The following is a 27647-nucleotide window of genomic DNA, read 5'->3' on the forward strand; positions in this document are numbered from 1 at the left end:
CTTGAGTACAACAGTTAAAGTTAAAGGCATTGTAGATACCTGGTGCACGCAGTCGAGGAACTGCAGAAAGACGGGCGTGAAGCCGCTGCTCTGGCTGGCCAGCGTCTGAGCTCCACGGTTGCTGAAGCGGTGGCCGAACGACAGCCACTCCTTCTCCACCAGCAGCCGGAAACCATCGAACGTGCGGTAGTACGGATCTGACAGGAGCTGCACCAGAGACACCACCTACACGCAATTCCACACTGAGCTCAGATCCTGCACTTTTAAAAAACTATTCTGATTTATTATGAACACAGCGACCACGGCTTTATCCGTACCTGAGTGGTGACGTCCCAGCCGTCCTCCAGGCTGACCATGACCGAAGAGCCAGTGTCCAGTAACTCCACTACCAGAACAGACACCTGGAGGAGTCTGTGAAGCTAGAGAACACGAACACACACACACACACACACACACACACACACACACACACACACACACACACAACGTCAAGGCTTCTACCACGGATACACAGTGGTTTCAGTGAAAGCTTGGTGAGAAGAGCATGTAGTGTGAAATTGTGTTGTACCAGATTCATCCATTCAGACTCCTCTAAGGAGCGGTGGAACGACAAGCTGGGCTCGGTGGAAAGACAAGAAGGAACGCAGGCCTTCATCAGCTTCTTAAAACTGTTCTTGACCTGCCGGACATCAAACACCTCGATGGGGACCACCTCCCACTGCTGGAAGGAATCCTGCTTTCCTCCCTGCACACACACACACACACATACAAGTTTTCACACATAATATTGACACTTTGGACAAGGCTTGGCGTTTTATCGGTAATAAAATCTGAATTACAGGCTGTGAAGACACAACAGGCAAATGATAACACCACCATTGATGCCAGGCCGCCTGTGCTCACGGAGACCGTAGAGGAAACGAAGAGCGCCCACTCTATGATCATACTGATGATGTAAAAAAAGATATGTCTTACTGCAGAATGATTTGGAAGACTTGGAAGATTACGGCGTAATAATATCCTGATAAGTGTCCCTGATGGCCTCAAGAACTGCTAAAAAGGGGCTAGGGTAAAGGGGCTAGATTGGGTTAGATCTTAGACATCTGCAGGCTATACCAAAGCATTTTAGTCTTTCTCGATGCCCTGTGCTTCCTTCAACGAGGTCCGGCGACAACTCTGTGGCATTGAGGACGTGCGCTTTGGTTTGTTCGAACTCATCACGACTGCACATCACATACAGCGGTGTGGAAAAGATTTGCTTTCTGCTGCGAAGACAATAACAAACCGTGAAGTGCAACTATAGTGGTTCTTTTCAAAAGTTCTTGAACTATAACTGTGATTTCTCCTTGAAAGTTATTTGGCTTTTCATTTTTTTTAGGCAAATTGTGTAATCTGAATACGTTTCCTAATGCTTCTCCTGACTACTTCTGTTTCTAATCCAGTGCAGTTTGTGTTTTGTTTTGCCTTGACATGTTGCACTCACACAGTTCACATGGCTTTATGGGAAACAAAGATTTAATTGATGCCAAATGCATGTTGTTTATTTTATGCGTGTTTGGTCACTTCAAACATGTTGAGTTACGTAACCACAGTGGTGTGTAGTATTTAAAGTGGTAATCTCGCCACCTATGACTATTATGCATAATTGCGTGACTTGACTTTCCTTTGGGACACGTCTAATAACAGAACATGTGTTCGAAATCAGAAGAGGAGCTGAACAGCAACAAATACAGCACATTCACAGTTGGGAAGACAAAGAGACAGAGAGAGAGAGTTGTTCTTCTTACTGTGAACTAATACACAATCACAAGCTAATACTTTTGAATGTAATTTTTTTTTTTACTAAAGTACACATGTAAATTGAGGACTATTTTTACTTACAGTACTACTCACCCTGGAAAATTTGTGCTTTTACTCAAGTACAGGATTTGTGTATTTTGCTCATTTCTGCTCCAGATGTTTCAGTTTCATTAAGTTCGGTAGTGATGGGTCGTTCATGAACGATTTGTTCTTTTTTAATAAATCTATAACGTGACTCAGAAGAACGAGTAGTCTTGGAGAGTGATTTGTTTATTCTCTACAGGGCGCGCATGCGCAAATCATTGCAAATCCTTTGTAGGTTATGTACAGAAAACAGAATTGAGAGATTATTTCTCAATTATTTCTTCTACTCCGAGTCATTCGTTCCTTTGTCACGTGACTCCCATAGACGCTGTGCGGTGCGATAGATTCAAAAGAACAAACAACTCAGACTAGAAGTTATGAGAGGTGAGCTACTTATTCTGTTTATTATAATATGTCCTTAGCTGCACTGTAATATTTTTATTACTGGAACTATAGCCAAAATGTGTGTATGTAGACGTGTTGGGGGTCTTTTTATTGAAAATGTAACATTTTATTACTGATAAAAAGAACAAAATGATCTAAATGACTCAAAAAAAAGATTCGTTCATTTTGATGAAGAAGATTCAAAGAACCGAGTCACTAAAATGATTCAAACTTCCCATCACTCGTGTTCTGCATTTAAATTCCCTACCAGTCCAAAGTTTGGACACACCTTCTCCTTCAGTTGTTTTTCTGGCCCACCATGAAGCAGAAGAGAGGGTGCTTGGAGGTTTTTTTAGGTCAGTCTGGAGGTCAGTCTGGAGTTTTTTTACGGTACCTTGAGCTGGTTCTTGTCGCCGATGATGTAGAGATACGCTCTTTGCTGGCGGAGGAAGTATGGCTCGGTTGGCCCGCCGTTTGCCTGCGGGGAGTCCTTCCCTGCCAGCCGGTTCCCCACTTCAGGATTATATGTAGAGAGACGCCCGCTGCCCCGGATACTGCCCCACTTCCCTAAACACAAAACAAATGGTTCAAGTGGTGAAAGGTTAGGTGCGTGCTGCGCTGGCATAGAGATCGATCTGAGACGGATTTGGAGACGTATTCGAGTGCACGTCTACATTCACATATCGGCTGCAGATTATCGTCTGGGTGGATGCAATCAGAGAGTATGGACACAATCATTCACAAAGAGCATGTCAGACAACAAGAGCACTGCCAGAACACAGAGAGAGACGTGCAAAGAGATGCCAGGCTGGACGGACAATAAAAAAACAGAGAGGACTGTGGACACAGAGATCAAAGTGAACGGTTAGCCCAGGGAAAAAGGACAGCGACGCTGGGTGGGCGCCAGCTCACACACGCTGACATCACTGTTAAGAAACCTGATTGGTTAGACTGAAGAGCAGGGGGGGAGGGGGGGCTCTACTGTACTGTACCTCGGGGTGAGCAGCGGGCCTTGAGTGAAACCTTAGGCTGAGAGAGGGAGATGACCTTTGCCCTCTGACCCAGTGCTAGGGCCAGAGAATAAAGAGACACTCGTTACTGTCGACACATATTCGAACACAGCTACGCTGCGCTAAAACACGCTAATGTCCTAAACCACAGCGCTGATTGCTTAGATGTGAAGTTTGAGAAATTTGGCTTTATGTTATTTTTACATGTTATTGTTTCTATAGTAACAACTCATCCAAGAAAAGAAAGATAAATATACTGATCAAAAGATTAAATAAAAAACAAGAAACATATCGATATTAATTAATAAACCCCAGGCAATCTGCTGTGGTGGAAAAGGAATTAAACACTTCTGGATGTGTTATAGGAAAATAATTAACTTCAAAGTGATCCGGTAACATCACACCTCAGCATTGTTGATTATTTTCCCGCTGGTTCACGTCCCCAGAAGTGTTTCACTCCTTACACATGTGACATCAGACACCTATTGTAACTACACTACCTCTACTAACAGACTTAATATGTAACAGGAGGGAGTGTTACAGACAGAACACACATTTCCAAATCTCTCTCTCTCACACACACACACACACACACACACACACACACACACCAACATCTTCCCTACCTCCTCGGCTGAAGGTTCCAGGCACATCCTCTTTAGAGCCCATTACTTGCTTCATAAGAGCTCCGATTTTTGGTTGTCTCAGTTTGTCGGACGAGTCTAAAAACACACACACTTACACCAGTTAGATTGTTCTTGTCTCGCGAATCCAGATATTCAGCTTCTGTAACCATTTCAGCCGAGAATCGTGTACTTCCTCGTGAAAGGGTCATGTGATCGACGACCGGCCCATAACATGACGTTTTCTGGAGGATGCCGTTTTAAAAGATGGAAAAGATGGACTTTTCTAATTCCTGGTCTATCAATTACTTTTAAGTAAAAGCTTAGCGTTAGAGTGTGAAAAGTTTGCACACTCTTGATAAGCAGGTACTATTACCACTACTGTGTGAATTCTGAATATTCAGGTTTATTGCTTGCGGCTGAAAAAGCAAAGTGTTCATTACACTGGGAACACACTCTCTTCCTTCCACTTCTACAGGGAATAATTTGTGGGATTTCTCTCAAAACTCTGTGTGGCCAGTTGAAATAATAACAATATTAATAATAAATTTTATTTATAATTCACTTATCCAGCTATAGAAATGCCTAAATGAAAGGTGTGTGTGGTTTTCTGACCTGAGGTGCTCATGTGCATGGATGTGAAGCTGCTCAGGGTGTTTCTTCCGCTGGCCTCGCTGTAGGAGGGCATGGAGTTGATGATGGCCTGTAGGTACTTCTCCTGCTCCAGACTGACCGAGTCAGCCTGAGAGGGACCTGAAACACACGTTTCAAACCCTCCGTCATCAAACCATCTCACAACAAAACTTCGATGAAAAAAAAAAAAAGTATGTAGTAAGTCTAAATCTTGTTGGACTTTTATGAAAGGAGACAGACACAGGACTACATGGGGGCACTGGTTTGTCCTGACCTGCACTGGGGGCATTGGGAGATTTGAAGAATCCCACGACTCCCTTGGCGTGCAGACCGGCCGAGCGCAGGAGCACGGCTTTAGTGCGTGAGTTCCTCCAGCACACCACGGGGAAGCGGTTCTGTCTGTAGCACCGTGAGATGCGGTGGAGTGTCGAGTCAGGGATACTCTGAGGTACGATGAGCAAGCCTGGATAACTGACACACACATACACAAATAGATTAACACAAACGGACCGCATGTCTTTTTCCCCCATCATTAGAGAAAACAAGGGCGACATGTTCGGATGGCGTGTGTAATCCCTGTTCACGGGATGATCACGCACTCGCCTTCCGTAGCGTTTCACCCAGAGCCTCACCTCCTGCAGATGGTGTACATGCGGTTGACGGTGGAGATGCGGAAAGGCTCGTTCTTCGAGCGCGTAAGGCTGTTACTGAGCGTGCCCAGTCCCAGCCGCTGGTAGTCACGGCAACAAGCGCGCTCCACGACGTTGCTCATGGTCTGGCGGTCGGACGAGCGGATGGTGGAGGAAAGCGTGAGTGCGCTCTGCTCCATCTCCTCAGACACTGAGCGATGAGAAAACAGATCGATATAGTTTTAATAAAACTGAAGAACAATGTTAAATAAAAGCACAATGGAAAAAAAAAGGAACCTTAAAGAATTTCCACGAAGTTTAAAATCTGTAAATGATCAATACTAAGCAGCAAAATAAATCAGTTATACTGTATTTAATCGTTTACACAAAAATAATAACACACAGACCTGAGGCGATCTGTGATCTATCCCTCTTTCCAATCATCCATCCATCAATTAACCAATTCCATTAAAGCATCCATCTTTTTATTTTCCATCTGTCCATCTATCAACCAAGCTCCATCAAACCATCCATCTGTCTTTCTATCTATCTATCGATCTATCTATCTATCTATCTATCTATCTTTTACTCTATATTTCCATAAATAAATCAATCTATGCATTTATCCCTTCATTTATCTACCTCTCCATCTTTACATTCATTCACATTTTAATCTATCCATAGATGAATAGATGAATGTAAAAATACATATCTGTACTTACATTCATCTATTAATCTATACCCTAAATAGGTATCTAATCCATCCATCTATCCATCCATTTACATTTAGGCATTTGACAGACGCTCTTATTAAGAGCAACCTACTGTACACTTTTATCTCATTACACATCTGATGAGGGGGTTCTCGCTCAAGGGCCCAACAGTGGCAACTTGTTGGTAGTGAGATTTGAACCTGGGACCTTTCGAACCGTAGTCCAATGAGGTGATGATATGATGGATCAAACAAAATATCAGATTCATAATTTCTCCCATCAAAAAAAAAAAAAAAGGAAAAAAATATTGTACCCTGAGAGAGAAAGTTTAGTGTGTGTGTGTGTGTGTGTGTGTGTGTGTGTCATGTGTATTATGGTGAATGTGATACCCGAGATCTCGTCCTCGTCCATTTCAGACTGCATACTGCTACGGTGCTCCCAGGTCGGAGGGGTGTACTTCTTCCGGGTCACGTATTGTCGTCCGATGGTCTTTTTAGCGCTTTTCACCAGGTTCTTAGAGAGGGTTCTGAAACAGGAAGTTACATACCGTTAATCTGGGAACAAATAAAGAAATAGCTTTGCTCTGGGTCAAAGAGTCAACCTCTGCTGCTGCTCCTTGTGCATTCTTGACCTCATCCTGCCCCCACACACACACACACACCTGCTCTCAAACGCAGCACTGCTCACAAGAACTAAACAAAAGAGCGATCTAAAATATTTTGGATCACAAACAATTTTTTTGGTTTCCATTAAACATATCTTTCTATGAACAAAGAACCACTAGAGGATTAGATTTTTACTTATGTATATAAGAATCATGTATGCACAGATTGTGTAATAAAATTTTGCTTTTTATTTTGCAATGAAACTGTAAAACTCCAAAGTAATTATACTGAGACTGCTTTTTTTTTTTATCTCTTCAAGAATGAAAACAGACGAGTGTGCCACTGGGAGAGAACCGGAGAGATACACAAAGAGAGTGTGAGAAAGAATGTGTGTGTGTGTGTGTAAGAAAGATGCTCGTTCTCTGGCAGAAATGATGAAACAGGTTGACGTCTTGCCGTGTGGCAGGAGTGAGGAGGTACAACCGCAGGGAATGTGAATAAAAAAATAAAAAAAAAACCTTCCCAGTTTCCAGTATTAAATTATTCAGTGCTCGCTGTTTGCTTTCTATAATTCAGCTGCGTGAGAGAGAAATCGCTCTGACTAACTGAAAATAACAGAGCGATAAAGGGACCAAAGCAGGGAAAGCTCAAAAAGGCACGAAAGGAAAAAACACACATCCCAAGTGTCTGTTTATCGCTAGGACGCTGTCTCAGGCTCGGTATCCAGAAAAGCAGGAATGTAATCAAGAAGACGAGTAAAGTAGAGCAGGACTGCCGAGGTACAGAACATAACCTGTATATCAGAAAGCCAACGTTCGGAGCCATGACGGGTCCCGAACAGTGACAAACCAAAAACATCCTGTTTTTAGGATTAACACTTAAAAATAAAAAGTCCCTGAGAATGAGTTACTACGGAAACAATACAGATACACGATAAATATGATCTGAATTACACCATAAAGGACGTCAGAGCTGCTGGTTCAGTCAAAAGAATTTGAAAATGTTTTACATAGTATAGATTTTTCAAAATGTTTAAGCAGAACCGAAGTGCTTGTGCGTGCAAAATCTAAATCTGTTTGAATATATTGTTGGAAATGTAATTTTCCTCCCTGTCACTAGAGGGCTCCCACATTAAGGCTACTACTACCACTCAATCAGGAGAGCCGAAGACTATTGTGTGTTTCCTCCAAGTCATGTGATACCAGCCGACCTCATTTTTTCGAACTGCTCGCTCATGTAGCGTTGGGGGCGGAGTTACACACTCGGAGGACAGCGCTATCAGCTCGTTACGCTTGCGTGTGCTTACAGACGCCTCTGATTGGCTGTAGAGCCGTGATTAACGTGGGAGCGCAAGTACCTCTCATCCCTCCCCTCTGAAAGAGCTCAGCCAATCAGCTCTCTCTAGACCTCCGGCTGCGAGAGGCTACAGCATCACCCGGGAATCGAACCAGCGATAGGGTGAGCACTTTAGCACTGTGCCACGCCACCCAGTTTTATTTAGATTGACAGCTGACTGCACGCTCCAGTACACGTGATAAAAGGATGATGTCATACAGGAGCAGACGCCATTTTCAGTTTGCTGCAGGTGGATAATTTAAGTTCGGCTTTTTATTTCACAAATACTTGGAGGACTCAAATAGACATCGAGTAAAGTATTTAAAAGTAACCTTTAACCCAGTTCAAAGGTTCAAAATGTTTTTGTTGCATGCAGAAATGAAATTTTGTTTTCTCTGTAGCAGTTCATTGATTTCATAAATGCTACTACACACTATACAGTAGTTTTTTTATACATAGCATAAAGGTTAAAAAAAACAATATATGAAGTGTTATCTTCATTTTAGATGTCAAAAGAGTGTTGTGGTTACCGATGTTTTCTTGTTTTTGGGGGGGTGGGGGGGCGGCTTCAATTGGCTCTTTGAGTGTTTAAGGTGGACTAGGACATGTATTTACTCAGATATTTATTTTTTTAAAGGATGTCCCTGTTTTTATGACACCCTGTACATTTCTGCCTGAAGATTAATGAATGATTTGTGTGTGATCTTTTTTGAGAAACTATTGATTTATCATGTGTGTGTGTGACGCAGAGAAGTTTAAGACCCACTTTAGCGACTGGTTCTTGTCCTTGGTCTTGTGCTCCACCACCATCTTGGCCGACTGACCCACGGTGAAGGCGAACGTGCCGTGCACGTGCTGGGGGTAGCGCAGTTTGTGCATGTGTTTCCGGAAAACCTCTGCCAGGTCTGACGCTACCTCCTCATCGAACGCTACCTTCATCAGCTGCAGTAGCGAGAAAGAGAAAAGAGAAACGTGAGACGTGAGCGAGAGAAAAAACAGGGTGAGGAACGATGACGATAACGGCTCTGTGCAATACCTGGAAGGTACAGGAGCGGAGCTGCAGGCCTTCCTGAATGAAATGGTCCTTGGGTAAACTCTCGGAGTTTAGTTTCTTCTCCTTGGTGAGGGAGGCGATGGGGAAGGAGCGTGTCACGACCTGCTCTGCGACTACACACACACACACGAACATGATTAATGTTGTGCTGAGTGAACAAACACACATAAGCACTTTCAAAATCTTCCAGAAATCTCAACATTAAGCGTGCGCATGTTTGTGCTCTTCTATGCTCTATTCTCACTGGCTGACTCATTCTGCTATGACAAGGTTTCTATAGTAACGAGTCATACACATGGGTGTAGCGCACAGTTTGTAACAGCTGCATGCGTACCCAGAGGGTCGTTGGGCGTGCCCTTGAAGATGATCCTGTACGTGGTAAGGAAGATGGCACCCTCGGCGGGCAGGAGCGGTGGCCCGCCCATCACACCCGTGGCCTCGTCTCGGCCGTCCGACAGGAGGTGCACGCGCATGCCGTCCATCACCAACTCCTCACCCGCTAACAGGGACGGCCTCAGGAGCTTGGGCTAAGGAGAGAGACATTTAGGTATGACATCATGCACTTTATACTAGGTTGAAATTTTAGCTTTAAGCGTTAAGCAAAATGAAAACAATTAATTACACAAACAGGCATGCAGGCACACACAGAACAGAAACAAACAGAGAACACACACATCAGTCACATTTCCATCAAGGTCTAGGAGCAGCAGTAATCCCTGTTTCTAAAGGAATTTCTATGTTGTGTTGCCCTTTAAAGCTAAATAAAACCCTTTTTGATCGTCGGAGCGTTCAGATCAAAGAGGTTGATCTAAACTCATTGCTCTTTTCACATCCTCTGTTCATTATCAAGCTACAAGGAATTTCTACACCACTCTATCCACTCATCTTTATCAAAATAGTTCATTTTCAAGCCCTTTGCCAACGCGCCATGTCTCGTTTTCCAATCAGACCAAAAACAAGCGAGCTACAAGTCAGGGCAGAAAAGTGGTTCGGGACGGGTAGCAAATTATCCTTATAAGTCGAAAACTCTGAGTTTTTGTTCTGGGGCATATTTTAATTTTGCTGAGTTCAGGAGGTCCAGGCTGAACACTACGATTTACGTTTTGTAGGGGTGCGTGCAAAATTCAGGGTGATATGGCCAGAGATTTTGAAAAAAACATCAGTTGGATTGCTTAGAAAAGTAATTCTCTGAGGACGCCCTTATTAGAAAATTACAATTTTACATTTACTGCCCTTTTATGTTTGACCTTTTCATTAACAGTGTAGCAACCAGTGTAATTCGGACCCTGTGTACACCTTTAAATGAAGGTGTAATCTTCACAACACAAATAAAAACTAAGTAAACATAAACAAGCGTTTTTGTTCAGCTATGTAAAAGATAAGTAGGTAGTGTTACCTGGTTTGGTCATTGCTGGTCAACTAGTACGTATAGGATAAAAAAAAAACTTTTCTAATGTTCCTTAATATTAATTTTGAAAAAAAAAAAAAAAAAAAAACTTTTTTTTTTCCTTAATAAAATGTGATGATGTGAGTCCCGGTTATAGACAGTTGATGTGACATTTATCAGAAAAGTTAAAACTCCACAAATGAATGACCTTAGCCAAGCTGGTGCAATGCCTTATGAGGGATTTCTCAGAGACAAACTAAATCCAGGTGGGCTCCAGCCACATTCACTTCTACACAAGGATTAGTGGTGTGACACCTTTTTTCAGTTTGGTTTTGTGGGCAAACTCTTGCTTAAAATCATTAAGTTTGAGAAACAGGGGGTCAGACTAGACTGGATTAGATGTTGTGCTCATTTCAGCAAGGTGTGAGAGTTAGAGAAAGGTGGAGTGGAAGAGCTACAAAACCCAGCATGCACCACTCAGTGTGCCGTCACACAGACGTACCTGCTGTGGCACTCACTGTGGTGATGGGGTGCTATGGGTGGGTGTGGGCGTGAGCGTGGTTGCCTGCCTGGGGTTCTAGCTTGTCTGTGGAGTCCAGCCCAATGTAAAATACTGAGTTGTTTACCTTTTGGATAGGAGGTAGCCTCTTGCTCTCTCTGTGGACCGCTTCCAACGTCTCAATGTGCATCTGAACGATATCTGTGGAAAGAAAAAAGACAGACACACACGCAGAGGGTCAAGAAGAGCTCAGGGATCTCAAGCGTACAATGACGAAGTGGCTTGATTCTACAAAAGTCACTGACTAAAAATATATATATATATATAAATAATCTAATTCCCTAAAATTACAATTCACATACAGTACATACCATACCTATTCAAGAATCACATCTGGAAACATATTATAGAGTTATACATCATATATCACACTATTAATACAGGTAGTCCCTGACTTACAAACAAGTTCTGGGAGCCCATTCTTAAGTCGGATTTGTTCTTAAGTCCGACAAAGTGAGTCTTAAACACCTTAGAGGCGAATCTACAACCCAAAGCATACCAATCCACTTTACTAAATCTGTCCCCTTTCCCCACACTGCCATCATGTGGACAAAAACTGTAACGGCACCTAAGGAAATGAATCTCACGCATGTGAAATGTAACAGTGTTGTCTCTGCGCCTTTAAATCGGGAGGGGAATCCCGCCTGCCATTTTATCTCAGAGCTGTTTTCCACTGTATTGGACTGTGAACTCTGTTTTGTTGGGGATTTTCCAAAATTAGGATTATTCACCATCAGGACAGCTTTACAGGACAGACATTTTCTATCATTGTGCTCCCGGACTGATTCATTGAAACCAGTGAGGCCGACACATTTCTCCCATGTACACACACAAACAATATACCGAACTTTAGACATTTTATACATTCACTTACACAATGAAAATATTGTATATAATTGTAAATTTTATCACAATATTTACATTCGAGGTATCTTGTGCACTGCATTGTCTACTTTTCGTACAATACATGTGAGCGACTTCAGTGATTTGTTTGCATCTAAAAATGTTCGTAGAATCGCAGCCCGTTCATATCTACGGAAATTCATAACTTGAATGTTTGTAAGTTGGGGACTACCTGTATTAACATACATCTTGTACACTGATAAGCCATAAAACTACAATTTAAAACGCGCTAGCGGTTGGTCGTTACAGGCATAAATGAACCTTGGATGCCCTTGATCCTGATATATAATTGATAATCGGTATTAATGTGTTAATGTAATGACTGACTGGTGTATATTTATCCACTTAAGTGTCTATAAGAGTTGAGTCTGTATAATGAGCTCAGGTGAGACGATGTGTGATTGGCTAAAACTGTGGCGTCTCTACCTGGGATCATGATGTGCAGGGCCTTCAGGTGTTCGTTGGTCACACCGCTTTCGTTGCACACTTTATCCACAAAGCGGTTGATGAAGCGCACCACTGAATTGGCCACGTCCGAGCTCTCGGCGTCCTCGAAGCCGCTCTCTGTATCATAGCTCTCGGCCATACTGCCAGCGATGCTACACACACACACACACACACACACACACACACACACACACACACACACACACAGAAGAAACAGACATGTCATTGTGACTAGTGTTCTGGAGTGACACAGCTGATGAGGTGTGGATTTGTTTGTATGTTATAAATAAGCATTCGAGTCCACATGAGACATTTGTTCCTGCCAGTCACGTGTCTCTTTCCAGTCATCCTGAGCTGAGCTGGCGGTATCTCTATTTGTTTTGGTGTGTCTGAGCGTTTAGTCCTTGTTTGACTCTGTCCAGGTGTCAGACTGAATTAGGAATGAAACCTTCCTCAACAGCCAAAATAGGTTTTTGTTTTTGTTCCTCCACAAGTTTTATGACTTTCCGCATGTTGGTTAATACAAGTGCCGTGAAGTTCACACCTGTTGGTAACGAAGCTGTTGCTGACGCTCTCCACTTCGGCCAGGCCGGTGGTGCGCAGCAGCCGGTTCTTGCTGGTGTCGAGGGGCAGCAGCAGGTAGCTCATGCGGTTGGCGTAGTGGATGGCCTGGCTGAACACGGTGCTCTCCTCCTTCTGCACACGCTCCTGCTGATTCTCTTTACTCAGGGTGGGCCACAGACGCGTCTGCTCCGACGCCAACTCCAGAGCGCTGATCAGCTCGGGCCTTTCTGCGTCGTCTTCATCCTCCTTACAGACAGAGACAAAGGGACAGACATGGTCAAAGATCAATGGTTAGGTACAGAGTAAAGCATTAACACAAGTTTAGTGATTGAAGAATTAAATCAGATGTGTAAATTATTCCAAAATTTTCTGAATTTACTGTATGCGAGTGTTTAGCAATCAATGTTTACTCGATAACCACGCAAGGTCTTGAAATACGAGCAGTACGTGTACGCTTTGTCTGCAGAGTGTCAGGTAATCACAACTTAGCCAATGGTTCTTTCCTCTCTTGCGCTACAGGATTGTGGCTAATCGTCTCAGTGTGCCTATGCCACTTATATGATCAATATTTGTTTACGTGCGTCTACTGTTTACCAAAGCATGTGCATGAGTAAAGCATTATTATTTTATATATATAAAATATACCTTTTAAAGGTTAAAAAGGCTGTAGCGGTGCAGGAGATCAATCTGTTTAAAGACGACACAACGTCTCATTTTCGCAAAATCCTCAAAAGGAGGCAAAAGCAAGAGAGGTTCCTTGTTGAAGTTGCGCAAAAAAAAAAAAAAAAAAGATTCCAGAGTCAACAGAGACCAGTGATTCTGTTAGTGTGTGTGTGTGTGTGTGTGTGTGTGTGTGTGAGAGAGGGAGAAAGTCATCCTACACAATAACCCCCATTCACTCTCACTTAAACCAGCTTCAATTTTTTTCAGATGTAAAGTGCAGGTTAATTTGTTTTATTTTTACTTCCTATTTTGTATTAATTATTTTTATATGAATATGTTTTGGTGCTAGAACGAATCATCCGAGTTTCCGTTATTTCTTATGAGGAAATTCACTTTGATATACGAGTGCTTTGGATTACAAGCACACTTCCTGAACACATTATACTCACAGTCCAAGGTGTAACTGTACTCTGTACACCTACAGCTACGGTTAATATCAAAAACAACAAACAAAAAGTGTCATATTTTGGATCAGTGAAAACATCGTCTTTTTTTGTCCAGTGTTTAAAAGATGATGTATATAAATATATATCAATACAAAGTCTTTATATTACAATGTGTTTTCTAAGGTTATTAATGTATTGTGCAGAGCGTGGTGAAGCTCACAGGACTGGGCGGGGCTCGGCCGTCTGTCTCCAGGTACAGAGCTCTGATATGGTTCTGCACGTCGCTGTAAAACATGGCCTCCCAGAACTGCATGTTGGTCCACACCATGTGCTCCTGCACACAACTGTAGGCAAACTGAGTGATGCCTCCTCCGAGTTTCTGTAACACACACACACAATTAGAAACAGATGCTAAAAAAGTTACAGACTCAGTAAAGCTGCTGACTCAGTTCAAGGCTCCAGTGTGTGTTTGGAAAAAAATCAACTGTGGTCGGTGGTATGCATAAAAAGGCAGCAAATACTAGCTTGTTAAGAGTTTACATGGACAGATAGACAGACAGACAGACAGACAGACAGACACACACACACACAGAGAACGTGTTGTCACTAACAGTATAATCCAGACAGTTCAGTTACATAAATTTAGATAGCCAGAGATCTCTGTGGCTTGTGCAGACTGACACCAGAACAGCCACGTGCACACTTCTCTTAAAGAGACACAGACATTGAATACGGCCAGACCTGCAATGATCTGCTTTACTGAAGGGAAGAAGTAAAGGAAAGTCAGAAAAAAGAAAAGGAGTGAATGAGTGATGGAATGAGGAAAAAAAAAGAAAGAAGCACAAAAAGAAGAAAGAAAGAATAAAGAACATAAAGGAAAGAAAGAAGGGATGATAGAAAAGCAGACAGGAGGGAGGGAGGGAAAAGGTTGGAAGAAAAGATGAAAAAATATGAAGGTGCATAAACATGAATAAGATGACTGGAGGGAAGGAAGAAAGAAAAGTACAGGAGACAGGAAGTAAGAAAGGAAGGATGGAAGGAAGGAAGTTAAACGGGAAGAAGAAAGGATTTTAAAAAAGCATAAAGGGGAAAAGAAGACCAACAGGTATATAAGCACAAAAAAGAAGAAGAAAGAAAAAATAAAGAACATAAGAAAAAAAGAAAGGAAACAATGACAGACAAGGAGACAGAAAAAAAGGAAAAAAAGAAGGACAGAAGGAAAAAAGTTACACAGGAAGAAAAAAAAATTTAAAAAGGATAAAGGTGTATAGGAAGAATCAACGAAGGGATGACAGATAGACAGGAGAGAGAGGGGGAGGGAGGAGGGAAGAAAGGGAAAAGTATGAAAGAAAAGATGAAGAAAATATGAAGATAACAGTGAGGAAGGTAGAAAGAAAATAACAGAAGACAGAAAGGAAAGAAGGAAGGAAGAAAAGAGAGAATATCGGGAAGAAGAAAGGATAAAAAAGGAAGAAGAATGGAAGTAAGGAACGGCAAAATGTAGAAATAAAGGATAAAGGAGATAAATGAAGTAAAAAAAAAAAAGTGAGATGATCTGATGGTCACTCTGGACTCTTGTTTACTCATCAGGTGTCAAAGTATCAGGTGAAGTTCACTAGCTCGCGGTAACACTGTGTTCCTGTCTGATTGCTCACCCTGTGGAGGAGAGTGTGAGATGACTCTGTGTGTGTGTGTGTGTGTGTGTGTGTGTGTGTGTGTGTGTGTGTGTGATGCTCGAGTCATGAAGTCACACGTCGTCACTGTTTTTAATATCACTGTTTCCTCCAGGGAGCCGAGACGAAGCGTCTGTGCTTGTGTGAACTTACCCGACAGAAAGCAGTGACCAGGGGCAGGAGAGCTGCTGCAATGCCATGTTCATCGATGTGAGAGCAGTCCTGATCACACACACACACACACACACACACACACACACACACACACACACACACACAGAGAGAGAGAGCAGGTTATCAGAGGTGAACTGTTCCTCCTGATGAGTCTGAGGTTCCAGAGTGAGCGTACGGTCGTACCTGCAGCGTGCAGTTCATCATGCGCACGATGTAGTCGAACTGCTGGTCGTCCAGTACGGCTCTGTTCTGCAGCACATGCTGATTCAGCTCCTGAGTCAAACACACACGAGCTGCGCGGCCTTTCAGCGCCCTCAACACCGCCGGCAACAACTACACACACACACACACACACACACACACACAGAGAAAAATGTCAGAATAGTGTGAAAGCACTAACTCTTAACTGGAATGAAATGTGATCTGTACCTTCTTGGCCTCCAGCATATTGTTGTCGAAAATGTACATTATGCAGTTCCTGACCACCTCCAGCCTCCGCGCGCTGTTCGCCAGGACACTGCCGTTTCTGTCCACAATGTCACCTGAGGACGGGAAGAGAAAAGAGTTAAACCAAAAAAAAAAACCAAAAAAAAAAAGAAAAGAGCTTAACAGTGCAAATGAAACATCAGAGGAGAAAAGGTGAAAATGAAGGAAGCAAATGTAGACAGAAGAAGGGAGAAATGAAGGAGGGAAAGGAAAGGGATGATGGAAGAAAGAAAGAAGGAAAAACAGAAAGAACAAAAAGAAAGAAGGAAGGAAGGGTGGACTGAAGGAACAAATGGTATATGGAGTGGACGGAGGACAGAATAAGGGAAAGAAAGAAGGAAGGACAAAATGAAATAAACAAAAGACAAAAAAGGACAATGGAATGGAAAAGAATAAAATAAGGAAGGAATGGGTGAAATAAATAAAAGAAAAAAGAAAATAAAGAAAGATGTACAACAAAAAGAGAAGACACAAAGATGAAATAAGTATATAAAGAATGGAAAGGGATGGAAATGGGGAAGGTAGGGATGCAAGGTAGGAAAAAGGGCAGGAAAAGAAAGAAAGAAGAAAGGAAGAAAGGACCAAAAAAGAAATGAAAGAAAGATTAAAAAATGTGAAAAAAAAAATACAAACAAATAGAAAGGATAAAAAGGAAGGAACATGGAGGGTATGGTGGAAAAAAGGAAGGAAGGAAGAAGCAAGAAAAGGATAAATAGGGTGATAGAACAGAGAAGTATTGAAAGAAGGAAGGAATGGATAAAATGAATAAAAGAAAAAGAAAGAAGGATGGACAGCTGGAAGAAAAGGGACAAAAAGAAGAAATGAGGAAAGAAAGCATGGCTGAAATGAAACGGAAGGGACAGAGGAAGGGAGGGAAGCAAGGCATGAAAAAAATGATTATTTATTAAACAAAAAATAAAGCCAAAAAGAAAAAAACTAAACAAATGGGCAAAACTAATTACCCCAAGCCCACAGGGAGAGAGAGAGAGAGAGAGAGAGAGAGAGAGAGAGCACAGCCCCGAGGGCTTTACATCACCGCTGGTTTTATCACAACACCAGTTATTCTACATATCTGTCCCTCACTCTATTACTACTTCTGTATTCCTCTTTCAGTCTGATCACTTTTGTTACTCCAGTTGTTCTCATTCCTTTGGCATCCAACTGCGACTCCAAAAACATTTCCCAACCTCCTCCCTCCACTCTCACACACTGCAGCGAGCCAGTTCTCAGCACAGGGTTCAGCCGTGTAATCCACTAGTGCTCTAAATTCGTCACAATGCTTCCTGTGCTGCAGCTCCGAGCACGTCACTAACTTTATCACACACACACGCAGGAAGCATAGGGCTGAATATAAAGAAATAAAACACTGGGTTCATGGAGGAAATTAAAAGTAGAAATCATACTGGGTTTAAAACGTGTGAGAAGTGAGAAAAAGATGCTGTGGGGTCACTCGAGGTCGGTCATGTGACCCACATTTCGTATCTACATATCCGTTGCTCACACTCACCCAGTGGAGGTCCCGAGGACACCATTTCCTTCATCTCGGATTTGACCACAGGGGGCGCTGTTTTAAGCTTAGCAGCTGCGTGATCGATGAACAGCTGGACAGCGACCTCGTCCAGGAGCGGGAAGGGGGTCCGGGAGACAGGGGGCGGAGACTGAATGCTGTCCGCTGATCGCTGTGTTTTGTGCATGGCTACTGCAGGGTACGGGTTCTCCTGAGAGACAGACAGAGAGAGAGACAGAGAGAGAAACAGAGAGAGATTGAAGTGATTAATATTGGAAACATTGCCAGATGTTTATGGAAGCAGCATGGCTAATGTTTAAAAAGTCAAGGTACTCAACAAGAAGCAGATAAAACACTACACATACTCTGTTTTGGTACAACGCTATCAATTTAACAAGAAATCGGTTGTCTAAATAAATAACTAGTCGAAGCAGTCGTGTGTCGTACGACCGGGTCATAAGATCTGCCTTTCTCTCTTTACAACTGAAATCTATAAATGTGCGGAAATTTCCACATATACCTAAAAAAAGAACAGAGGTGATGTGTAACATGACTAGACTGTATGTGTGTGTGTGTGTGTGTGTGTGTGTGTCCACAATATTAAAATAAAACAAGATATAAGGGAGACAGGGAGAGGAAACAGGGACAGAGAAGGAAAGAAAAGAAAGGGAAAAGACAGAAAGACCTACAAACAACCAGGAAGATAGATACAGAAAGATACAGTTAAAAGTTAGTGCCCCCTCCTTTAATTCTCTGATTTTTGAGTAGAAACATAAGAAACATAATCTGATTGTAGCGGGTCTCAGTATTTGGCAAATACAACCTCGAACAACAACATATAACTTTTTTTCACTGCACCATTATTTATTTAACAAAATGAAGCCAAAATAAAATATGGGCAATACTAAAGTATCCCACTGACTCAATAGCATACGAATCCGCCTTTAGTGGCAATAACTTAGTAATAATTTCCTTTATGACGTTATCAGTCTCTCACATCGTTCAGTAATAGTAAAGAGGGGGCACAAACTTTTAGACATAACTGTAAACAGATAGACAGCATGACACATACAGTAGATAGGTAGATAACTAGGAAGAAAGACAGACAGACAGACAGATGGATAGATAGATAGATAGATAGATAGATAGATAGATAGATAGATAGATAGATAGATAGATAGATAGATAGGAAGAAAACCAGGTAGACAGAGAGAGAGAAAAACAGACAGACAGACAGACAGACAGACAGACAGATAGATAGATAGATAGATAGATAGATAGATAGATAGATAGATAGGAAGAAAACCAGGTAGACAGAGAGAGAGAAAAACAGACAGAATGACAAACTGTAGATGGATAATTAACTAGACAGAGACTTTGAGAAAGGAAGAAAGATGGAGATGGAGAGACAAAAACAAAGATCAACAGATAGATAGATAGATAGATAGATAGATAGATAGATAGATAGATAGATAGATAGATGTACAGAGTTATAGGAAAAAAGACAGACTAAGAAGACGAACAAATTGACAGGAAGAAAGACAGACAAACAAAGAGATAGACAGGCAGACAGACATAAACAAAAAACAATAAACGTAAATAAAAAAGAACACGCTTCCTTTTCTGTTAATTTCTCAGCGGATTCAGCATGTGAAAGTGGAATAAATACTTTTGGCTAGTGTAAGGAACATTAGTGTAACATTTTTCTTCAATAATTGTGGAAAATAACCGCTGATCCCTTACAGCGGTCGGTGAGGAAGGAGGCCGGTTCTTTCAGTCTTTCAGAGTGAAAAGATCCAACAAATCCCATTTTCTGAACATTTCCATCTCATCACTATAACGTTGATACACCATCCAGTACTAACACTCTAACAGTTAACTGTGCTACACTACAGAGCTCACATGAGCCAGTCACAAAGCATGTTACAAAGACGAGAGGTAGAAATAAAGCCATACATTTTTGAACAGCTGCTCGGCCAGTTCCTTGACGTGTTTCAACACTTTGTGCAGGTCGTTTTGTTCCTGTCGGATCCGCTCCACCTGGTTGGCAATGAGCTGCACAAGAGCGAAAAAGAAGAATGTAAATAAATAAATAAATAAAAAAAACACGGGTAATCACATCACCAGATCAGATCTCAGCGCATGGCATCCGTCCAGTCAGAAACTCACATCATCGAACAGATCCGTGGGCCTGTACGGCGGGCCCCTCTCCGACACGAAGCCTGCGAACGCCATGCCGTCCAGCACCTTCATCAGGAAGTCGTCCTCGGAGAGCGCTCGCTGGCCCAAAAAGGCGGCCTTATAGAAGCGGATCACAGGCTCTGGGTGTATACGGATGATGTGCAGACACCAGCGATATCCGTGGAAGAGCTGCGCAAAGAGCCACAGGAAGACGGCACGGATCTCTTTGTCCTACAGACACAGAACAGGACTTTCAGTTTCACGGAGATCCGTCAAGGAAGGTTTATACGAGGTAAAGAAACCGCTGATGTCTGAACCTATAGCTATGGGGTTCACGGTACTGTACCTGGATCTTTGCTGGGGAAGGCTGTGTGGAGGAGGGAGGGAAGGCGTGATCTGCCACATCCAGCTCTGGATCCAACACCTGCACAACACAAACGCGTCAAATCCGAATCATACAACAAGGCAAAACACACACACATACACACCCTACTATAAATACAGTATGATGAAATTAATACATCACACACATGGGACAGCACATGACTTAAATAAAAAGATGTAAGCTTCCATTCTCTGATAGATGGATAGAGTGCTGTGAAAAAGTATTTGCACCTTCACTTTTTTTTTGCATATTCGTGAGACTTAAATAATTCAGCACATCAAACTAATTAATCGGCAGCAGCGGCGGCGATCAACCGTTTGTGATAACAGGCCCCATTCAGTTACATAAAAAAACACTTGGTTAAAGAAAAATCTAAATCTATCTTGGGTTATCTTTGTGTAATGTTAAAATTTGATTTGCCAAATATGCAACAAAAAAAATAATTAATTAATTAATTAAAAAACGGAAGGGAGCAAATACCTTTTCACAGCACACTGAATATATTGACCAGTTTGTTTAACATTACCGGTTCTCATTTATTCATTTGTTTTGTCTCTTTGGAGTTGTTAAAGTTCAGTTGGACAGCACTCATATCCTCGGTTCTGTTTGCAGACTCAGAATCCTTGCAATTGCTGCTGAGAACAAACATTTCCCGACTGCACAGCTTTTAATAAGGCTTCGTTTACAGTACCAGTCTCAAGTGACTTATTTCTGATTTGTGTTTTTTTTTTAACCAAATGTGACAGATTTTATTTTTACATTTGTGACGTTTTCTGTATGTGGTCCTAGATCGGATATGTACCTGATAAGTGGTCATGTGACTTGAATGAGAACGAGTTGAATGGAATTCACATGACCTCTGCGCATGCATACTTTGCTCTCTGATGTCATTAGTCAGCTCCGGCAGCGTGGGGATTTCATGGCAGTGCTAGCAAACTGCTAAAACAGCTATCACAGTGATATAAACGCAAAATCCCACACGTCCACAAGGACAGGCACGTCCGCATTAGTGCCAGATAAAAGTCACTTGTGATTAGGACAGTGAACCGTCTGAAAAATTGAGAATTGAGCAATGCAGCTTGTAATGTGAACGCGGCCTAATTTATCACCTTACTTACTCTCTTAAACCTGAAATAGTGGAAATACTCGTTCTGTCTTTTTTAGCCTAACCATCCTGGACCATGAATAGATTTAGTGCATTGTTCTTTATAAGGAGCATCCTAATCATTGCACAAGAATATTGTTTACACAAGCTTTATAAAGAAAACAACAAGAGACTGAAATTAAAAATCATAGAACGCAAATTAGAAAGAAAAACCTAAAAAAACAAAACAACAGTTTCCATATAAACAACGAGAAAGAGTGTGAGTGATGTGTGTTATCTTTATCATAGCCCTGGTTGAGCTTAAAGCTAATTTAAGCCCATGCATGTGTAACGTTTGTAATATCTGTCCCCTGATTTGTGTCTCTACAAGCACCTGTCTCTCTGTTATTAAACACGCTTTGGTTTTTCATCATGGTGATGGATGACAGACAGATTTTTACACGAGTTTATACAGAGATCTTTTTTATTTACATTCTTGATGGTAATAAACTTAACACTACGCCACATAACACTCCGAGGGTTGTACTGAAACGATGCAAAAGTCAGCATAACATTTTTAATGAACGGATAAAGGAAATGTAAATTGTCTCCATGTTGGTAGAGTAACTCTTTCTCTGTACGAAGGTACGACGCAAAATAGTCTCCATCACTCTCGCATCCTGATTGTCACGGTTAATGGTCTCCCACGGCACGTTTGCCATTAATGCTGGTTCCCAATTCTTTAAACTTCATCTGTCTGTGCACATTGCTTTCGTCAATAGTGTCGTCTCCGTAAACATTCAGTAGAGCAGCGGGAGACCATCAACTGAGACAAAGGACATTTTCAAAGGGTGCTTTTGCATTACTTTCAATACGAAATGGGATTTTTTTTTTAAATATTCTTTTTTATTCGAATATTAAATACCTTTTTTGAGAGTGCCAATATTTATAGAGCTACTTGGTCTTAAAAACTATTTTAGAAATAAAATAAAACACAACTCATGTCCATGCATTTTGTTATGATAAGAAAACTAAAAAAAGAGGAAAAAATTCAGTTTGGTTCTTTAAGAAGAGAAATGGCAGCGCAGTGATTCCTGCCAGAGATTCAGTAAGAGAAAGAACAGGCCTGTGCACTGCTGTAGACACACACACACTCTCACACACACAGCACTCTCCCACAGCCTCTTATTCTGAACTCGAAAAGCACTCAGCACTCCTCCATATTCCTCTTTTCACTTTCTCTGCCCACAGACAGGACGAGACGTCTTCGGTAAAAGCACCAATTACGGCACTTAACTGGCACATGAAAGTCGATCATTCCCTCCACATAAGACCGTAAGACTATCCCCAGCTCCACAACACGCTCCAACGCATGATGGAAAAAACATGGTTGTGTAAGCGAGCTCCTTCCCATCAGCGTGTTGACACGCAAATAATAAAAAAAAAATTAAAAAGCAATTTTATTCCATCTATTGCGAAACTCTAAACAATACGACTGCAATGCGGTGACATGTCATTCATGGTCATTGGCCTGTGAGCTGGACTTAAAGTAACGCTGCACACGAACAGGACAACGACACTACGCGCAAACAGGAGATTTCGGGGAAGTCCGTATCACAAAATCAATTTCTGATATTTTTAGATGACTTTTTGGCCTTGAAACATTTTCCAATAGCGTGCAATTTGTTTATACACATAAGAAATTGTCTCATTCAATACATGTACAATTTCACACTAAACAAAACCAAAAGATTTTTTTTTTTTTAATAATTAACACGCATACCTGTATGGAGGTGATACGGTATAAATATGGAATTTAAGTATTTATTTATCTGTAAAATGATTGCCACTGACAGAATTCTCCTCTCTATCTGCAACTCTTCACTTTTTAGGACAATAGAATGTAATCCGTTTAAAATGAAATTGTCCAATTTAGATTCAATTTCATTTTTAAAGCAATAAAAATCTAAAGAAAATTAGGGAAATAAGTATGAAATGTGTGAGGAAATACGTATAAATCATTATGGGCACTTTGTCCCTGATGAGAAAGCCGAGGTGGCACGGAAAAACTCCCTGAGATGACAACAGGAAGAAAGCTTAAGAGGAACCAGACTCGACAGGGGACACGCCCTCATTTGGGTGATATCAGATAATAAGCGTAAATCAGTGTATAGAATGTCTATGCGCTATGAGGCTGAAAGTTAAAGTCCAGTTTCGTTGTTGGAGATTCGGGTACAACACTGTGGGAATTTCAGTCCTCTGAACTCGAAAAGCACTTACCTATAACTACAAGCCATCACAGACAAATTCCTTCCACTAATGAACCTTAAAACTCTGTGCTGATGTCACAACAGGAATCAGTTTAAAATCCAAAGGAAAACACAAAAGGAAAAGGAGGTTAAACAGACGTCCTGCTTGTGTGTGTTAATGGAGGAGGCTTCAGACATCAAACTGTGTATTTGGGTTTTCAGATACGATACACTACCGCTCAAAAGTTCGGGATCACTTTTAAAGTTCTTTGTTTTTGTTTAGTGATTCTACAACAATACTGTGGATTTCAAAACTACGACATAACACATATGGAATTAGGTAATTAATTAACAACTACAACAACAGTTAGTTGTTATTTTAAGACATGAAGGTCAACCGTTCTGGAAAAGATCTTACAAGAACAGTATTGTACAAGTGCATTCACAAAACCCATCAAGCACTAAGATAAAACTGTCCCTCATGAAGACCTTTCCAGGAAAGCAAGACTAAAACTTACCACTGCGGCAGAGGAGAAGTTCATAAATAAAAGGATACGTCACTCTATATTGCCCAAATTAAATCCCTATATAAAATGTATTTATTAAATCGTATTAAAGGCTAAAAATGTCCTGGGTTTTAAGGGTTAATGTTTATAAACCTGTAATTGACACCGAAAAATTTCCCCACATTAAAAAAAAAAAAACCTCTCATGCAACTCTTCCTTGTTTGTACAGTACATGAGCCAACAAATGATGGTAAACTTTATAACATTACTATAACCAATAAATCGGACGTGTTATCTTTTTACAGTAAATCCTCAAAAAAGAAGGAAGAGCCAAGTCATGTGTCACTGGATTTAACCGGCGCTGGCACAAAGCCTCGACATGAAGATAAGTGTTTATACGAGTACATATTTCTTCTTGTGTGAAGCCCATGTCGCCGTCAATACACTCCAAGACCATAAATCTATAAAAGTGTGTGTGCAACTATGTTTTTTTTTTTTTTTTTGTAGATGTTTATTAGATCCCTATTAGTTAACGAATGCGTTCAGATCGAGTTGGAGTTCCATCTGATCTTTGTAAACTAACAAAATAATTATGAAACGACTGACTTTTTTTTTCTTGCACTTTCTAGATTTCACACCAGATTTTTAGTTAGGTTTTTTAGCCTGTGATGAAACCTCAGAGTTTGATGCCACTTATTCCTTGGAGTAAGAAAGAAAAAATTATCGAATCCCAAAAGTTATCACCAGAGTGTAGAGACCGTGTGTCTTAAACAACAAAATAAAAAAGAAAGATTGATGAAAGGTGAGGACGAGAAAGCAGGACGTCGTTAGGAGGTCAAGTTCTCGACAAACTGCTTTGTACTGCATTGTGTGGAGCAGGATTTACTGTCTCTTTCAGAGACACTCGGAGTCTGTGTGGTAGAAGAGTGATGATGTCAGGGGTGTGTTACCATAGAGAGGACCGTCTGTGTGTGCTGCAGAAGAGGCTCGGGCAGCAGGGATATGTGCACACACTCCGGGATCGTCACCGTGCCTCCGTCCAGATCTGCGATGATCACGTCCAACTGTGATAAAATGAATCATGTGACTAATCAGACTGAACCAGACAAAAGCAACAACACTAAAGTTAAACAATACCGCATTAGATTACAGATCGCTGTGTAAGAATGAGTTAATCACACGGCCAGGAGGCAGACAAGAAGAACCACAGCTGATCACACACACACACACACACACACACACACACACACACACACACACACACACACACAGTGTTCTCTACACCTCGTCATTACAGCTGAACAAACGTTTTTGACACCTGGAGAACATATAGAAAAAATATCTGCTCTCTGACCATTTTTTTTTATTTGTTGATCATATTGAAATATGTAGCACTAATTAATATACAGAGGATAATATGAACAAAATCAGCTGAAATCAGATTACATCTGAAAAAGCGGTTATTGCCTTTAATATTTACTTTATTTATCATAATTACAACTTTATTTCTCACAACTGCATCTTTGTTCTTAAATTTTTTACTTCATTTTATTAATATTCTGACTTTATTTCTCACAATTGTATCTTTATTTCTCAAACGTATGACCATTTCTTGAATTATGAAATGAATTTAGGAAATTCTGAACTTTTCAAAAATAACTTTTTTTTAAATGCTTACTTTATTTCTCTCAATGGTACCTTTATTTCTCATAGTTTCTTGAAACTCTGGCTTTATTTCTCGCAATTTGTTTCATTGCTTCTTATAATTCTGACTGTACTTCTCGCAATTTCGTCTTCATTTCTCAAAATTGGGACCATTTATTTTTAAATTCTGACTTGAATTCTGGAATTTCTGAAGGTATTTTTTCCAAATTCTGACTTAAATTTGTAAGTAGTAGTTCTTAAAATTCAAACTTTATTCTTTGCAACCTCAAGTTTATAAAAAAAATTGTATATTAATTTCTTATAAATTGTCTATTTCTTTATTTTTTAAAATTCTGGCTATTCCTTGAAATAAAGTAAATTTTTTGTGGGAAAAAAAAAAAACTAATCTTTTACAAGAATTAAAAGAAATAAACTCAGACTCCCAGATATGGGCTTCCACATGGCGTGGACATTTGAGTCAAAGGAAGAGAGGCAGCTTCATACCAGCTCCTGAGTCTCGGAGCGAAAGAAGGAGTTGACTCCGATAATGAAGGGTGTCGGTGTGCTGAGGACTTCCAGGAGCTTTCCAGGCAGGATGGGAACGTAGGTGAAGCTGAGAAGAAAAATTCGCCCATGAGACACAAAAACACATGTTGTACTTGGTTTTAACAATTTTTTTTACATATTTTTAGTAGAAAAACCGTATTGCTATAGTATCATTATTACTCAGCCTTAATTCACTGCAGTCAAAAAAAACAAAACAGAAAACAATGAATTTACAGTAAAATATAAACTGGTTCCTTGGTGACTTTCAATAACTGCCAATAAGTGTTTTATATGGTGATTTCCAGAGTACTGGAACAGAAGGATACCTGATGCCAAGTGTGGGAAATTTATCATGAGATACAAATGAAAGTAAAACTTTCACTTTTACACACATGCGCGCGCGCGCACACACACACACACACACACACCTGTATTTGAGCGGGAACATGATGGCCAAGAGAGCTCGGCAGGCGTCTGTAAGTCGCTGGTAGCTCTTGGACAGGAAGAGGATCTTGTGTTCCGTTAGAGCGGCGCAGAACAGATAGAGAACATTTACAATACCTGCACGCAGAGAGAGAGAGAGACAAAGAGAAAGAGAGAGAAACAACAACTGTGAGAACATGGTGTCTATAGAAAATGACTGGTAAGGTCTGGCTTGTTCTTTCTGACGTTCCTAAAACACACACACACACACACACACACACACACACATTCTGATCATAATCACTTAAATCTCTCGTGAGACAACTAGAGAACTGGGATTCGAATCTGTACGTTGATTTCCTTTTAAACCAGGAAGTCATGTGATAAAAAAATGCTTGACCGATTTCATCAACAGCCAATAACACAAAAACCCTTGTACACACAAAGTTGCAAAACCACACATTTTCTTAGAAAGTCTGTACATACAAGAAGTATGTTTGATAGAAATGTCCTCGAGTTGTATCGCCCAGCCCTACTTCCTGTACCTTGGAGTAGATCGGAGAAATCTCTGGAATGAAACACCTCATCCTTTTTACTCTAATATACTTGTAAATGTGACTTTTTTTCACCTAATCTCACGTCACACTCACGATGCAGTTTATTAGGAACACCTGCACACCAGTGTATTTCAAACAATCTCCGGATATTTGATGCTTGATATGAACTTTAACTCAAGCTCACGACCTGTACCTGTGTGATTTTAAGCATTTAAATCCATGTGTGTTCAGTGAAGCACTCTTCTACGCATTTAAACACTCCACAGAAAGTAACGGTGCCCCCTAATAATAGTCATGACCAATTCTGGTATTTGAATGTCTTGCATATGTTTCACTGAAGCATGCATGCAAAAGTGTTTTTTTTTAAAACGTCATTTGGCAGCTCAGTGAGTT

At 41.0% G+C, this 27647-nt stretch overlaps 1 protein-coding gene across 5 annotated transcripts in view; it reads right to left on the reverse strand.

Moving 5' to 3' along the window:
• Positions 1 to 27647, reverse strand: part of sbf1 (SET binding factor 1) — a 65916-nt gene that overhangs the window by 6288 nt on the left and 31981 nt on the right. For 4 of the 5 annotated variants that reach the window (XM_053508294.1, XM_053508292.1, XM_053508291.1 and 1 more), the window contains 27 exons: positions 26703 to 26835; positions 26233 to 26341; positions 25035 to 25148; positions 20207 to 20284; positions 19849 to 20091; positions 19636 to 19734; positions 17680 to 17890; positions 16116 to 16228; positions 15870 to 16019; positions 15666 to 15734; positions 14060 to 14218; positions 12711 to 12976; positions 12146 to 12318; positions 10884 to 10957; positions 9205 to 9397; positions 8853 to 8983; positions 8583 to 8758; positions 6266 to 6402; positions 5167 to 5374; positions 4809 to 5005; positions 4517 to 4654; positions 3905 to 4000; positions 3261 to 3335; positions 2663 to 2835; positions 569 to 745; positions 318 to 419; positions 40 to 225 (listed from right to left, as the gene is read on the reverse strand). In XM_053508294.1, the coding sequence (XP_053364269.1) occupies positions 40 to 225; positions 318 to 419; positions 569 to 745; positions 2663 to 2835; positions 3261 to 3335; positions 3905 to 4000; positions 4517 to 4654; positions 4809 to 5005; positions 5167 to 5374; positions 6266 to 6402; positions 8583 to 8758; positions 8853 to 8983; positions 9205 to 9397; positions 10884 to 10957; positions 12146 to 12318; positions 12711 to 12976; positions 14060 to 14218; positions 15666 to 15734; positions 15870 to 16019; positions 16116 to 16228; positions 17680 to 17890; positions 19636 to 19734; positions 19849 to 20091; positions 20207 to 20284; positions 25035 to 25148; positions 26233 to 26341; positions 26703 to 26835 (3980 nt within the window). The remainder of the gene's footprint in view (positions 1 to 39; positions 226 to 317; positions 420 to 568; positions 746 to 2662; positions 2836 to 3260; positions 3336 to 3904; positions 4001 to 4516; positions 4655 to 4808; positions 5006 to 5166; positions 5375 to 6265; positions 6403 to 8582; positions 8759 to 8852; positions 8984 to 9204; positions 9398 to 10883; positions 10958 to 12145; positions 12319 to 12710; positions 12977 to 14059; positions 14219 to 15665; positions 15735 to 15869; positions 16020 to 16115; positions 16229 to 17679; positions 17891 to 19635; positions 19735 to 19848; positions 20092 to 20206; positions 20285 to 25034; positions 25149 to 26232; positions 26342 to 26702; positions 26836 to 27647) is intronic. The other variant, XM_053508293.1, reaches the window with a different exon arrangement.

The sequence above is a fragment of the Clarias gariepinus genome, chromosome 12, assembly GCF_024256425.1.
Source record: "Clarias gariepinus isolate MV-2021 ecotype Netherlands chromosome 12, CGAR_prim_01v2, whole genome shotgun sequence".
NCBI lineage: Eukaryota > Metazoa > Chordata > Actinopteri > Siluriformes > Clariidae > Clarias > Clarias gariepinus.